At 33.8% G+C, this 16,557-nt stretch overlaps 1 protein-coding gene across 2 annotated transcripts; it reads right to left on the reverse strand.

The window, feature by feature from the left end:
• Nucleotides 1-1,867: 1,867 nt before the first annotated feature.
• Nucleotides 1,868-8,738, reverse strand: LOC114393228 (diacylglycerol kinase 1-like). Of its 2 annotated transcripts, none has more exons than XM_028354499.1 (8): nt 8,650-8,738; nt 6,630-8,150; nt 5,962-6,331; nt 5,233-5,309; nt 3,804-3,923; nt 3,137-3,301; nt 2,562-2,699; nt 1,868-2,216 (listed from the first exon to the last, which is right to left on the reverse strand). In XM_028354499.1, the coding sequence occupies exons 2-8, from the start codon at nt 7,791-7,793 to the stop codon at nt 2,067-2,069; spliced, it is 2,184 nt and encodes a 727-aa protein (XP_028210300.1). In that variant the 5' UTR covers nt 7,794-8,150; nt 8,650-8,738; the 3' UTR covers nt 1,868-2,066. The 2 variants fall into 2 exon arrangements, with proteins under 2 accessions (XP_028210300.1, XP_028210299.1); XM_028354498.1 differs by having other exon boundaries at nt 8,495-8,703.
• Between the last annotated feature and the right edge of the window lie 7,819 nt (nt 8,739-16,557).

Genomic DNA, 16,557 nt, shown 5'->3' on the forward strand with positions numbered 1-16,557 from the left:
ATGTGATAGATTTTTATTAAGATTAAGATTCTATCAAATGAATAATGTATGATCTATAATTTTACTGATATAATATATAACTTATTTTTTATTCTTATAACTTTCTTTGTATTCTTTTTAGTATGAAAACTTATTTCATTTTAGGCTATAATTGAAAAGATTCAGTCAATAACATCTTATGATCATATAATTTTATTTGAGAATGTGTAATTTTGCATAATGCAACACTGATTTGCATCAACTAAACAAATTATTATAAGTTCTTCCATTGTAATAGTTTTTTGTTGAGGACAAATATTTCACATTTGATTTTTTTTAAGTGCAATTTATGCACTATTGCTCTTCCACCAAACACTAAGATGAATCATCTAAGGAAGTTGGGCATATGAATCTCTATTAGTAACAAGGTATCTTGAAACATTAACAAGAAATGCTTTTTTAAAAACAAGGGACCAATAGAATGTGTTTAATTTCTTTTAAGAAGAAAAGTTATAAACGACCATCCCATTTTGAATTGGATTGGGGTGGATAGAGAGAAAAAAGAAGAAAAAATGACAAGAAAGTGACTAATATAATATATGACAAGAAAGAAAACATAAAGTGAGATGTACATGTTTTTTTTTTCACAGCAAAAAGTTATTATATTAATAGATGACCGAGGTTTTCACCAAAAAAAATAAAAACGACTGAGGTTGATACAGGGAATATCAACTACAACCACAGAACAAAGCTCATTATAAGTTACAGGGTGGCATATAACCTTTCGCACACCATATCACGCTTCTATATCACCTGCGAGAAATGCTTGCAATGCCTCTGAGCTTTTGAACTGTTGTTACATAGGAGAAGTCACTGAACTTTCAGAAACCTAGTTGCTTCGATATAAATCAAGGGCTTGAGAAAAACGTAGAAAGCAATGCAATCACCTTGCTAATAACGTATTTTGACTACGTTACTTTCAAGGTAAGGCAACTAACTCCCACCTCTCCTGAACAGTGCACATTCTGAGTTTTTAATCAAAAAACACAGTGAACAATTAAAGTGCAGTTAGGTGTGAATGTTTTGGAAGAGGTTGGTGGCCGTGTAAATTTACTTAACCCATTCTTCCTCTTTCATGGAAAATCTAGAGAAAGAGGAAGCAGTGACTCCCACAAGGAGACTCAACATTGAGTACAATGGCAGTGACCTATACGACTCGTTCGAGTTCAAACAGATGACTTTACAACTCAACGAGGCCATTCAAACCTCAAAAGAATCTTCACCAGCTTACAGAGAGATGACGCACAGGCACAAGCTTAAAAAGGCCATTCAGGGCTCTAATGGCTCATCGCCATCATTAGTCTTCCACCTAAATTCACCCTTTTATCGTCGCCACCTGAAGCGTCTCTACAAAGAAAGCACAAAGGCACCAAGAAGAATCTCTAGTCCTCAAGTACCAGATAAACCAACGTGCGTAAGAGGAACAAGGGAAAAAGGTTTTGTTACTCGCCTGTGGTTGAAGGTTAAAGGTTTACTAGGGAAGAAGCATGAAGGTGAAGAGGGGAGAAACCAGCCCTCGAAAGCATTTTGAGAAACTCTTCCTGTAAAGAGTCACTCATATATGCAGAGGTAATGCTAAAAACTCAGGTCAACGAAGTTTTCAATTTACGGTCTGAAGAACAATTAAAATAAGGCGCAACCATGCTTAAAACATTCCTAAGTTCTAAGTCGCAGCCATTTAGTATATTGTTCAATGAATTTATATATGACAGCTTTTAATCTTTCTTAGGATCAGAAAAATAATTATCCTCTCCTCACAATGTATGGCACATAAAATAATGGACATGCCAAACGTAAGCAACTTGCTACGTGGGGGCATGGTATTTGGTACATATAACTGCATATTGCTGATTTCATTCTTTCTTTTCATGTAAAGATTCATAATACACAAGCCTGCTTCAGAAGTAGCAGGAAGTTTGGAGTTTGGACAAAGGATTCAAAAAGGAAAAGTAATACACAGTGTGCAATATATATTTCAAAATAAATACAAAATCTCTAATCACATTCAAAGGGTGGAGAGGATATTTCTAGGACAGCCTTAGTGCCATTTCATGAAGAAGAGCTCGCTTTTGTGAAGTATTAATTACATTATGTGTTTCAGCATTCTCAAGCACTTCAGCAATTATTGCAGATGCAGGGCCAAGAGGTTCCTCAGCCACCCTCTTCAACATGAAAGCCTGAACAACCACAATAAGGAGAATAAGCCAACAAATGTTAACGCATTTTATTGGTGGAACAGTTAGAAATCATTAGTGTAAGGATAAAAAATCAGAAACATCTGTTTAAAATGACAAAACTATATTTTGTCATGATTTTTTCTTAGCAGTGTTCGATCATTTCACAAGATATAGAAAAGTTGTGAATTTAGTGGCAGAAATCATTTTCTTTACAAAAATGGGTAAGCAAAATTCTTGCCAGTTATTATACAGTGCAAGGACATCAAACTGCAAAGCAAGTGATAGTTATCACAAAGGAGCTTATGCTGCCTTTGATGCACAACGGAAGAGTTTTAGAATGATAACCTGGCCTTGATGGGTTATGTTAATTGTGCAGGGTTGCTGAAACCAAGGCTCTCCATCAATTTGAACAGGAAACATGGCAAACAGTTGTATCTTAATTGACTGTCCTTGTGCAAGCCTTCGAGCTCGAGAAAGCCCGACCTGTTTTGACAAAGCCATTGTCAGAGAATTTGACTATTTGAGCTTCCATGATTTCATAGTTCAAATAAACTCCCTAGAGCTTAATCTAGACAAATAAACCATGTCTCAATTCTATAGTTCAAATAAATTATCAAAGAGAGCTGAAATAGAATAGGATACTGAAATAAAGCACAAATAACAGAGGGCACAGGCTAAATACAACTGAGATGCAGTTCCACTTCCACGCAAAACATGATTTAAAACAAAACGAAAAAGCACTTCATGCTTTAGTTCTTAGTTCCAGTTTTTTTAATAATTTAATTCAAGAAGAAAAAGGGTCACCAACAACATAATCTTTAAATCAATGTCAAATCTCAAGTAGTAGACGCTTTAGCTACAGCGTGATGTGCGTACTAAAGTAGCATATCACTAATATGGGAATCCAGGATTCATTTTACCTGCAGCTTCCCGAGGTGCCATGTTCCAGATATGCTCACAACTTCAAGTATCTTATCATGCATGGATTGTTGATCAAAATTATCATAATTTTCATCCTCGTTTTGCCACAAATCTACACCTCCCATGTAGCTTCCAATGTTTGCAACAAGCACACCTTCCGCATCCTGAATTAATTGAAAACCAAATTGAATAATTCAGTAAAAGGGCTTTGCTCTTATTTTTGGTGGGGGTAGGTTGCAGCGTAAAAAAGAAACTCACAAAAGGAAGTTCTGATTTAAAAATTTGAGTGAATTACATTCGCTTCCTGTCCCTAAACTTAAATGTCCACTCTATGTTCAAAACCTACAAATACACACCCTGATTTGAATTTTTCACATGACAAATAGTCCCTTCCATTAACTACTTGTCAAAAGAGTTAACCCCACGCTGACATAAGAAATGATATTAGAAACACAATGTCAAAATTACACTTGTGGTTCCCAACACATGCTAGAAATACAGGTAAAAGTATAGGTAATTTACAGTCAAATTACATCTTAACATTATAATATATTTAGACTTTAGAGTTAGTCACTTATGAAAAAATAATAATTTATAATCTAAGCAATTATACCAGAAAGAGTGATGTGAACCAAAATAAAGGTTATAAATACTTAGCAGACTCACCTCGGGGACCTCAATTTCAACTCCATCCACCTCAACTCGAATCTGCCAAGGTAAATCCGCAAATGTCCTATCCATAATACTTTTAGCACCTTCTCTTGCATATAGAACTTTATTCATAAACTGCACATGTTAAGAGTAATTTCAGGATTTAATCTAGAATTTCCACAATATAAGATCATTGTAAGCATATTAAGATAACTGAAACAATGCAGCTAATATATTAAGTGTGGCATTGAAACCTCTACTGTAAGGTTCAAATGATATAAGTCAAGCAATCAGGTTCATGCAAACCTGTTAGATGTTACTCTACGTGTAAATACAACAAACTTAAAAGGAAAGGTCATTCATCTCACATAGAAGGGTGTCAAACAGATCAAGATCACTACTAGACAAGCTCAACAAAATGTCATTAGATTCAACCCAGTATAGCAACTACATAATCTCTGCCTTAGCCCGATGCAGGTTGTCAGCTATAGTGTATCAAACCAAAAAAAAAGAAGTACTCAATTTGGATCTCCAAAACAAAGCAAAAGCCCGTGACAAACCAATTTTTTGGGCTTTTAATGGTTTAGCTAAGCCGGATCATGCTAAAAAGACCCATGTTCGAACTCAAAATTTTAAGCCCAGGTCACAAAGGGATAAACCAGCGTCCCACGTCACACTATCACAATAATTATGTTGATGTTAATCAGTAATTCAAGAACCAAACAAACGTGTTGATCAATTCCTTCAAAGTTATTGAAGGGAATAATCTACTCCTATATTATACATAAGAATACACAACTTAGAGAGTAAAGCTCCCACTCTTAATTAGACATTCTTAACTTAGGATGTGCATTTCACAACTATCTCCACAACTAGCCAAAAAAACTTCTCTCTCAACATCTCAAATTACCCTACTTTTATTTTATCCCTATACTTTATCTTCTTAATCTCTTTTAATCTACTGGCTTTTATCTTTATCTCTAAAACAAATTTTTAAGAATTTTTTAAAGAATGTTAATAGTTTCAAAAAATATATATCACAATTTAAATTATTCATTGTAAATCTATATTTAAGGATATTTATATATTATAAATCTTAATTATGATATAATTTATATATTAAAAAAATTATTTATTATAAACTATAATTATTATTATATAAAAATAAACATTTATCCTATGCAATACATAAACTAAAATATTAGTCATAATAACTGAGAGATATTAAAACTCATAATGTCTTAATCCAAGAGCTAATTTTAATACTATGCTAAAACTAATCTAATGTAATTAAATTTTCATTCACTGAAAGAGAAAACAATCTTATATGGCAATATCATCCAACAAAAACAATAAAAATAATCTTATACCACACAACTAGCCTCCTATTAATACACAACTAGACAACCAATTCAAAATTCAGTTCCTATTAGACACCAAATACCTGGTTATAAAACTTATCTGGATTCTCTTCACGCAGATTATGAATGTCCAAAGCAACCTTTGCATCACAACCAATTCCTAAAACCAAATATTAGTTAGATCCAGAACTAGTCAAAATGATGCAAGAGATGAGTGTTTGGGAAGCATAAGATAAGAGAAATAATTGCTTTTTTTAAATAAAAAAGAAAACCTCTTGAGAAATTGCATAAAAAACCAAAAAATAGAGATAAATTTTCCTAAAACAAGCTAATCTAAACACACAGTCATAGCTTGACAATTAGCAAAGGTATAATCTAACAAAATGCAAGTGATATACAACTAATGTTTACAATTAAAGGCAGACAAAGAATAGCAACTTAATATAATTCAACTAAATCTATGAGAGTACAGACAAATAAGCTCCTGAATTGAATAGCCAAATTCATATATGTTAAACCTCACTTCAACTATCCAACACAATGTGAGTAGAATCAGACTTGACAGGACAAAATCAATAGAGTCACCCTTTCAATTTGCTTCAACCAGATTCACAGTCAAACCAGAGTACCAGACCACACTCCAGACTACTAAAGACATCTTTCTCTCCATCTATAACCCACCCAACCCCCTTATCCAAAACACAAAGAAACTAGCTCCCTATCAAAGTTTAACAAGCTGACTTTCCAGATGCTTTAAACCTACAAATTTTAATATAATTAACAGTAACAATGAGAAATGTGTATTCACATACCAAGATAATTGTTCAAAAACTTTGTTGGTTGCAGCTGTTGCTTTCCTTGTGGATTACTAATTGTTACCTTCCAACGGTCAAGAACCGTAACAGCAGCATGTTCTATGTGTTGCAAAAATGTAGTAAGACCCCCTTGCCTCTCCACTGGACCCAAGCCACCTCCCCAGGAGAGAACTCTAGCAAGATCATTTCCTGTACCAGCAGGAAGAATAGCAACTGGGGGAGGAGAAACAAAATTTTGCTTGTCTATTGCATTCAGAACCCAACCAACAGTACCATCTCCCCCACATACAAGAACTCTGAAGTGAGACACCTTTCTAAACAAATAAAGTCCCATCTCTGGCCCCTGTGTTGAACTTAATTCAATCACCTAAACAAAATAAACAAAGGTTCGGTAATCATGTTGTCAAAGAGTATCTCCAACAAGCAAGAGGATTATTTTAGACATTTAGGGAATCTTTCAAGTATACCACTAGAAGATAACTATTCCGTAATCTCGTAGAGTTTAGGTAATATTTTATAAAGAAACGAGTGCTTGATGAATAGTAGCAGCTCGGTTAACTCGCCACTTGAAAGAGAGTGAAAATAGTGCAGCAAACAAAATAGGAAGCAACAGTCAAATACTCAATGATAACCATATATTGTGAAATGCAGCCAGAGTAACAAACCTGAACAGGATTTAAAAGGATATTCAGGCGCATTCTAAGTGAGTCTCCACGCTGGGCACCACTCTTCTTGTTTATAAAAACTAACAATGGTCTTGCATCCGGAGGCAGATCAATCAAATCATATTTCTGCTTCACTCCTAATGAGTGGGATTCATCCTTCTGATTGATTGATGAATTGCGTCTAAGAGTGGGTTTTCTATCCAACTTATTATCTAATTCACTATCTTGATGTCGAACCTCCTTATTCGAGCTACTTTTTTCACCCACTTCATGATGACCATTATGTATTTGATGAGAATCACCAGTGCTTTCGGTGGACACTTCACCAATGCTCTCACTGTTCCCAGATTCAACAGATGGTTCATTTCCATGTTTGTACTTTTTGCTCTGGTTCCTAATACTTGCCCGAACTGATGATGCTATTTCATTTGCCCCATGAGTAATTGAACTCAAAAATCCACCTGGCAAGTTCCAGTTCAATTCCTTCACATACAGTGGTGATAGTATCAATCTTCTAAATTGGCCCAAATCGCAAATATCACCCGTTTCATTAGACATTGTACTATGACAATCAACATGTACTAAACGTTGGCACCACAAGCAAGACCATATAGGGGAACCACTGAGGAACGTCCCACCACATGGCTCTTCACAGTAACTACAGAGAGCAGTTTCGTCAGGTTGGTCAGCTACATCTATCCAACGAACAGTCCATTGGTGTGTGACATGCTCATATCCAATCATAGAAACACACTTGCAGTCCTTGTGTGCACTAGAGGAACAGCTCAGATGAGCTACTGCACCACAAGTACAGCAACGGTGGATGAAACCTTCAGAAGCTACTATAGGCCCAAGGGTTTGAGAGGGTGACATGGACTTAAAACACACACAGCAGTTTAAATTCTTTGCACGAGATGCAGATTCTAGATCCCATGTATGAGGGGCCGCAGGAATTTTGTGCCTTGCCTTTGGATTTTTCTTAGATCTAGCTATCGCTTTCATCCAACTTAGATTGATGTTTCTCCTCCATTGAAAGGCCGTGTAGGCTATGGTCAAAATTCCAACAAGAGCAGCAACAACACAAGATATAACAAAAAGCTGATCAGTCGGATTCTTGTTATTCCAACTGTAAAATAACAACTCAAAATCTCTGTCATCATCCATTCCTCAACTATATAATTCTAAAATATACAACTGTATTGCCAGTATAATTTGCTTTGTTGTGACAATCCAAGTTAACTACAATAAATGCCTAACTATAAATCATAAACCTCAGTGTGTATAAACAACATAAAGAAATCACACCCCATATGTCTCATTCTTCAATCAAAATTCATAAATAGGCCATTCCAAGCTGTGTAATACATGAGCACTTATCCTTCTTCTCTTAAGAAACATATTGAACAAGAAAGGCATTCCTCATCCCTATTTTTTCTCAAAAGCATCTTCTTCCAATCTCTTTTTGAGAACTTAAAACTTCTAAACCCCAGCAAGAGTATGAACGACAAGCATACAGAATACCTGCATCCAAGAAAAAATCTAGAACATTAAAAACGGGGGAGAAAAACAATTCTCCAACATATTACTCTTGCGTGTTGTTGATCCTCATCATATAGTATAATTATAATTGTAACAAAATAACAAAGTATAAGTCTATATGACATATATTAAAAACTGAAATGCTACATTTTAAAACAAAAAACAGTTTATAGAGCAGCGAAAACGCCAACCTCAAATTCTCAGAAACGAAACAGACACGAAACTCATTCCCAATCAGCTATAGCATCAATTATTCTAAACATTTAAAATGTCAATAATTAAGAATTGATCGTTTATTATTATGGCATGAAACGAAAGTAGCTTACAGTTGCGGTTGCGCATGCGAGATCGAGATTAGATCAAACCCTAGCTGATCGGGAGAGAAAAATTATAGTCGGAGAAGAAGCGAGAAAAAGAAAAAAAAAAAAAAAAAACTGAGACAGATAGAATCTATGCAAGCAAGTTCCGAAACAAAGCGTACCTTTTTCTTAATAGAGAAGAAAGGAAAAGAAAAAATATTTTAGTAAAACTGGAAGAAAATTAATAAATCTAGTTCTCTATGTTGCTTTTTTAGCGCTTTATAACTTATAAGAGTGAAATTAATATATATATATATATATATATATATATATTATTTTTTTTAATTTTGTTGTAACTTGTGTTTGCTGGGAGAAGATTCTGTGATGAAGATGTGACCTGAAAGAATCTCCATACCAATTGGATTCCTACGGTTTTTTTTACTAATGCCACGTGTATTTTCAAATAATTCGAATCCGAAATCCGGAATCAATGTTTAAACAAAGATAATTTATACTTAGTATCACTTGATCAACGCACTTGTGGTAAAAAGTAAAAACTCAACTTTACAATATTAAACAAAAAATCCTTCTTAAGAGATTTTAAATTTTAATAATATCTTCCATTTTTTTAGAAGAATATCTTCCAAATTCTTAAATAATTATTTTGAATAATTGTGTTTTTAATTTTAAGAATTATTCTTTAATGAATATATGGTTAGGAGTTTTTCTTCAACAAAAGTATTTTTAAAATTTTGAATTTTTATCTCTTTTAATTTATTTTTTTCATTTTTATTTTTTTAAAAGATATTATTAATAATTAAACTTAAATTTCTATTATAATATAAATTGTTTATTATATATCTAAATTATAATTTATAATTTAAATTTTCAGTCAAGAAAAGTATTTATTTTTATCAAAATTAATTATAATATAATTTATATATTTAAAAAATATTTATGCTTAGTTGTATATTTTATGTCACCCAACTATAATTAATTTTAAATTTTACAACCGAAGTTTTTTTTCACGCATTTTATGATCATTTTTTAAAAAAATGCGCATTTTATCGCTTTTTTAGCATGTTATTAGCTCGATTTTAGCGCAGGAGATCGGGGTTGAGCAGAAGTTAATATACCATGTAAGCCAAGAGTTGTGTGGTATTGAATTGAGATACCAAAAGTTGGAGGAGTTACTTCCAAAGCTATCGGCTGTAGTTCGAATTAATGAGTCACTCAGACAAATTCTCCCAAAAAGACTTAGCCGAACGGAAGGTGAAGTTGTCAAAGTTCAACATCTTATAGCAAGATCATGCCTAGGGTTTGAGACCTAGCCCATAAACATTTAAAAAAGCATGTGTAATACGTCAATCCACATCAGGAGCGGTTGCATTGAAAGAGTATGTATCTCGTCAATAACAAGTGATCCATTAATGTAGGATTTCATCGTACATTCAGTCAAGTGGTTAACATGTGTAAAAATAATGACAACTCGATCAACCTATGATGGATGGAATACCCAAGTCCTTGGCCTCAAATACGAGAGCACCAAGAAGTTCAAGTTAAGGATAAGATTCTAGTGATAAATAACAACTAAAATACACAATCTTTCAATCTCAAATACACAAACACAAATCTTTCAATTTTGAATACATAAACACAAAGAAATTCAAGTCAAAGATAAGATTCAATCGACAAATAATCAATGGCATGCCCATTTAAATATATGATTTCTTACATATAATAATATTACATTTTCATCATTATACCTTTTTTTTCAAAACTTTTTGTTTTGTTTTTAATTATTTATTATTCATAATTTCACGGCAACTATTATTATAGCTTATCAATTAAGAATTAAAACTAATATTTCAGTAAATTTTGTTGACAAGTATTTAACGTAATTTATATTCATACTCAAATCAACACATATGATTAAATTAAAAGAATTACACACCATTTATCTGTTATTTAGTGGGGAACTTGTCTTCGATTTACTACATAATTACATATGTTGATGGATTATTTTCCTTTTACCAACGAAGCAAGGGGTTTAATAGTCATTTACTATTTGATCCATCCTCTGAAGAACTATAAGATGCCCTTCCTCTGTGCATGCACTCATACAACTGCGCAGAGCCACTCGGAGCCGCTGCTCAACTCAGCAATGGAAACCCTAGACTCAGCACGGTCAACTCCTTCAAAAACCACCGACTCTAATCCTCAAACCTCATCTCCATTGCCGTCATCGGTGCTCAGGTTATGGAGGCCAGTAGCGTAGAAACCAGTGGTCACATGCCAGCTTCGTGTGAAAATCGATGGTTCTCTGCTTCTTCCGCAGGAAGATATCACGCACTCGGCAAGTATCATCTTTACCAACGGTATTAATCCGCTACGTTCCATACTTCTTCTCGTTTCCATTGCTGGTTTTCGCATTCAGAAGCAAAACCACAGGAACATTGTGAACGAACTTAGTTGAATTTGGATGTTTTCTGCGATGGATTTTATTTCACATGTTTGTGTTTGTTAAGCATTCCTGCTTTAGTGTGGTACTTGTTTTTAGTCATCCAGAATCAGAAATTGTTTTTTATTGTGTTTGGTGTGTAAGGTGCGTGTGGTTATGTTTTGTAGGTACATGCATATGACATCAAACTGGTTTTCATAATTCACTTTATCAGGGTCCTTGGGTTCGGCTAGAGAGATCATAGGTTTAATTCCTGATGTACTAAAAGATAAAAGAAACGTTTAATTTGCTTTTAAATTGCTACTTTTTGTGTGATTCTGAATGGTGACCCTCATTGTGGGTTTGAGGTTAGAAAATCTAGGCAACGACATTTATGTTTCTGCTCTTATTTGCAGAAGTGGTTGATGTGCTTTAATCAGATGCCTCAGCTATTCAATTCTTTGATGTTTTTTGAATTATAATTATGCAGAAATGTTCAGTGGCCTCACTTATTTTGGGACCCCTTGGTTCTAAATGTCTCCAAGTGTTTGGATAGTCAAAAGGGCACTTTTTTCTCATTATGTAATCATATTAACTGCATTCAAGCATATTTGTCCTTTTTTTTTCATTTTCTATCTCTCTTTTTCAGATCCCAGTTGGGGTTGGGGTTGTTTAAGATTCTAAGGGAATTGTCTTTAGGCTGGTGTGCAAGAGGAGACCATCTTGGTAGTAGGGAGATTAGCTATAGGTCCAAGAAGGAGTGATTAGGGTCTTGCAAGTTGGAAATCTGGTGTCCAAAAACATTGCTTTGGCTGATGTGCTTAATCATCAGGAATTAAACCTATGATGTCTCTAGCAAAACCCAAAGGCATGCAGTGCTTTGTTTTCCCTGATAAAGTGAATTATGAAATGCAATTTGTTGTCATCGAGTGATATCCCGAATAGCTAGCTTTAAGAAATACTATTCAGAGTATGGTTTTGACTAGAATGGATGGGATGTTAACCTAGTGATTATTACTAATGCAATGCCAGTCCCTGAAAGTTTTTTTGAGTCTAGGTGAAGGTTTCTATAGTAGGTTTTTGTCTTTTTGAGGATATTTGGGTGGAATAATTTGTTCTCCTGTAGGCTTTGCTACTTCTCTAGAATGTTTTTCTATCCATAATTTCTATTTCTGAGGGGTTTGATTTTTCTCAACCTAACAAAAAGAGAGATGACTTAAATCCTTTCTGCTTTCACAGAAAAATTCATCAGAATAAAAAATTGGGTTATTTTCATATCTGTGTTCAGGTTGATACCTTATTCTCTTGTCAGTCTTATTATTCTCTGCCCTTAAAATTTCTTCTTTTATTGGGTAAAAAAAAACCTTTAAAGTATTTTGGCATCATTTTAATATCTATTGCTATGGTTATTGTACTTGTTTGTTTCAGGAACTGCGAAGGAGCGAATTAGTGTTGTCTTATAGGGACATGGTATGTCATATCTATGCTGTTATATTTCAAACTTGAACCATTTATATATTTTTACTTGCAAATAAATGTAATGAGTATACATTATGGCATGTATTTAATTGGGTAAGCTGCTTGCTCTTCTGAAAATTAGTTGTTGATGCCATATTCAATGACTTACAGATTTTTGTTCGATGAAGAGGGAAAGCACCCACACCTGTGTGCACAGACAATGACATACAAAATTCTAGTGCCTCTTAATTCCTTTTAATGGGAAGTAGTAAATTGCAATCCAAAAAGAAGTGTTGCTAGAAAATATAGCTGTCACATATTCATAGCCAATGGAGTCAACTGTTCAGTTAATGATACTGAATGTATTTATCTATTTAATTTATGTAACTTCAGGTGGGCATTGTAAGTGACATGATCAATGTTAGCAGATCAATGAAGTGTTTCTTCAAAGGATCAAACAATAGTTCGCTGTTACACTTTTCTTATAATTCTGCAGACCAGAGTGATTCTGGAGATGGTGGTGGAATTCCAGCATTTACGTTTTATTCAATCACTTCACATGGTATGACAATATTTCCTAATTAAGCATTGATCCATTTTACAGTTATCCGGTTCTTCAGAGATGATTGCTAGTTGTTTCCCCAGTTTTATTATGCACCTATTTTAATGAAGTAGCACTTCAGATCTAGCTAGGGATAGGTATTCATAGTAGAAACTTTTAGTCCTTGGGAAGTAATATTGTTTTCATTTTCAACATTTTATAGTTACTTGCCATAGGTTGAGTTTATGGAAAAGTTTACTGAGACTGTATTTCACAATTTTTCCCTTTAAGTTGGATAAAGATTTTAAATTGTAATATAATCCAATGAAGGGAAAGAGAATTTTACAGAATACATACTGTTTCTTTTTGATAGAGTTGTCAAGTCTTAAAAGTACTATGCATAGTTAGACACTTAGACAATGTTAGAGGGTTTAAGTTTTGGTTAGCCCAAATATTATGAAATTTTTTAAATTGTTTCAAGAGAAGCATAAATGAATGTGTTCACTTGTATTCATGAGAAGTTCCACAAGATGAGTTATGCTAAATCTGACAATATAATATTCAATGATAACAATGTTTCCTCCACTTGGGAATCACTAATCAGTGCATATCTTTAGTTTTCTTTCCATATAACCAAAACACAGGGGAAACAACATGCTAGCAGCTATGCATTACCTGACAAATTATTCATGTAAATTATGCTAAAATTACAAGTTTTGAAATCACAGAGAAATTTGCTGATTTAGCATGGAACTGTGTTTGAAGGTGAATTTCAATTTCTTCGATTTTCTTTTTCCCATTTATATTTGATTCCTACCTTTGGTCTTATTGGGGAACTTATTTCAAATGGGCAGCGATTACTTGTTCTTGAATTTATGTCCATTAGTTATGACACTTCAGCAGTTAAACAGTTGCATTGGTCAACTCAGCTTTATGATGATGAATTTAAAGATTTGAGAGACTGCAATTTGTACTGTGTAGTGACTCATGGGCCAGTTCCACCAAGATTAAGGGATGGGAAATCTGGCATTGATGCTTTAAGATTTGACAACCAACCCAATCCCGAGGTTTTACAGGTGTTGTATTTAATACCACATTTGCTCTTGAATTAATTGTAAAAATGTCTATATTTGAGGTTTAAAAATATAAAATTGATATATTACCATCAATTTGACACTTTGAAATTGCACGGTCTGAAAATCTAAACTACTCTATGATACATTAGTCATAGTTTAGACTGAATTTAATTGGCTTGCCATTTTAAGTTGGGAGAATAAATTTCTCAGGCGTTTGCAAATTGCATTGACTGGACCTTTTTCTTGGGGGGGGGAGGGGGGGGAGGATAGGCTAACATGAGTCTGGTGTAGTTTTTATCACTTTCAATACAATGTCTATGCCAGGTTTCATTCACAGTTTCTTATATTGGAGTCCCCCTCGCTTTCTGGTTAATGAATTAATGTAAGGACAGTGATTCAGTGACTACATTTTGGTATATAAGTATGGGAAATGAACTTATGCAATTACTAAAATTAAAAAACTGGAACGCATGTTTGGAAGTGGATTACCTAGGAATACTGTGCAAATTATTATTTTCTCCCTATTTTTTATGCCATTGAACAAAATACTTCTGCAAGTTTGAACAATGCATGCCTTTTCTATGTGGTATATAGTTTCCTTTCTATATTGATATTATTTAATGTACATAACAGGTTTATTTAACAACATGGCTTGCAGAGGTGAACATGTCACTCCCAAGTATGATTGCAATGAAGTTCATACTTTAAATGTATATCAGTATCTAAAATGTATCTAATCTCCCCCACCCTTTGCTTTACCTTTTTAATCAGAGTGAATGAGATATTTGCAATTGTTGGGGAGGAAAGGCAAGTTAGCATATGTTAAAGCTACCGTCATCAGGTGTGTGAAGTCTTTAACATTGAACGACAATATGTTGAAATCAAAATGAACGAATTACTAGACCTTCACACTCTTATTAGACATTGTCATGCTTGGTCATACGAAAAGAAGTGGTAAGAGACGTTCATTACTGTTAAAAATGATAATTATGACGTGTAGATTAGTAATCTTAGTCTCAACATTAACAAATTGTGGACATTAGTTCAAAGGAAAGGCAAACCTAACAAAATTGGTGTCTGCATGGATAGTATGCTCAATAATATTGCAAAAATGTTGGAGGTACTAAACTATTTTTCTATGGCAATTTCCCCCCGTTTTAACCTTTAGAGAAGTTTTATACAATTTTTTAAAAGAATAACTGAACTTGCTGGTCTGACTTGTAACTTGAAGAGACTTGAACAACTGTGATTGACTACTTGCAATTTGGATTCTGGATTGGATTGGATTGATATGGTTCCAAAGCTGATATAGAAAGAAATTTAAATATAATGTTGCCGAAAAAAATTGGGTATGTTATGCCAATGTCAATTTAATTTATATAGATTTTTTTTGAGAGTTCAAACTGTAGTATGTTTAATTATTTATTTTAAAACACTTTCCACTATTGTTTATTGTATATGGAATTGATAACAAGCAGGCAGCCAAGTTTTATGGTCGCTGCTTTCTAAAGATACCATCTTTATAATACTATTCGATGGATACCTGTCATCGAATGTTTCCTACGAAAAAGGTATAAATATGTTTGTCACAGTACAATAGATTGGATATTAAATTTCAATCTTTTTCAATGCCTTTTACTATCATGTCAAGATCGGTGTTTCCGTTCATGCTTCTATTTTGGCATCGTCCTTTGGGTGTGCGGGCGCAAGTACAATAGGTCAAAAACATGCTGCAAGTTTATTTACGTGGTAAAAAACAAATGTTGTCATTGTCAAACGGATTTCTTTGGCAGATGTCAAGGTACGAGTTTATTTATTTATGGGACCAGTTGCATCGGCGAAGATGACGTCTTGTATGCATTACCAGGTATAAAAAATAATCAATTCGTATCCGAAGACGTCGACAATTATTTCCCGCAATAAAACGTAACGTTAAAATATTAACGTTTCGTATTCCTCGTAATTCTCTACGTACTATAATGTAATAGAAGCTAGAGTAATTTTAGTGCAAAGCTGTAACTGAGCAAGTCAAAACCACAATTGCATCAAAAGTACTACCTGAAACATGGGTATGATTATTCATTGTGAATAAGAAACCAACAACGCAGCAGGAAGGAATGTAATATTCACAATGGTAAAAAAAAAAGAAGCAAACTTTATTTTAAATTAAGAACCAAGAAACACTCAAGACAGCAGGTTGTCTTGTCCCCTGGAGGCCCCACAAATGCTGATGGTTGTTTCTTACCATCCCCGTCAGTGTGCAGGTTATGCATGGACTGAGGGCTTAGAAATACAAGAAAATAATTGAGTGAAGATGATCTAATATTAATTATTCAACTACATACAAATACAAGAAAATGCTTTAATTGAGAACAATAATTATTCAGTAACACTAAATAGCTTATGCTAATTAATCGGACCACCGAGCCAATGGTATGGTTAAAACTAGTTAGATTGCACATATATTATATTAGTGCAAACAACTACATTTCGATTTGAGAATATGGAAATGAATAAACAGTAAACATCTTATGTTCTATAAAAAAAACAAAAATAAACATTGAACAGCTTATGC

Source organism: Glycine soja, chromosome 17 (assembly GCF_004193775.1).
Source record: "Glycine soja cultivar W05 chromosome 17, ASM419377v2, whole genome shotgun sequence".
Lineage (NCBI taxonomy): Eukaryota > Viridiplantae > Streptophyta > Magnoliopsida > Fabales > Fabaceae > Glycine > Glycine soja.

Excerpts from the sequence above, each read along its gene's own strand:
- LOC114393228 (XM_028354499.1), bottom strand. The coding sequence starts at position 7,793 with ATGGATGATGACAGAGATTTTGAGTTGTTATTTTACAGTTGGAATAAC. Across the intron at positions 3,302-3,803 it reads TTGAAATTGAGGTCCCCGAG|GATGCGGAAGGTGTGCTTGT; the intron begins GTGAGTCTGCTA and ends CAATTAATTCAG. Across the intron at positions 2,700-3,136 it reads GGCACCTCGGGAAGCTGCAG|GTCGGGCTTTCTCGAGCTCG; the intron begins GTAAAATGAATC and ends TTGTCAAAACAG.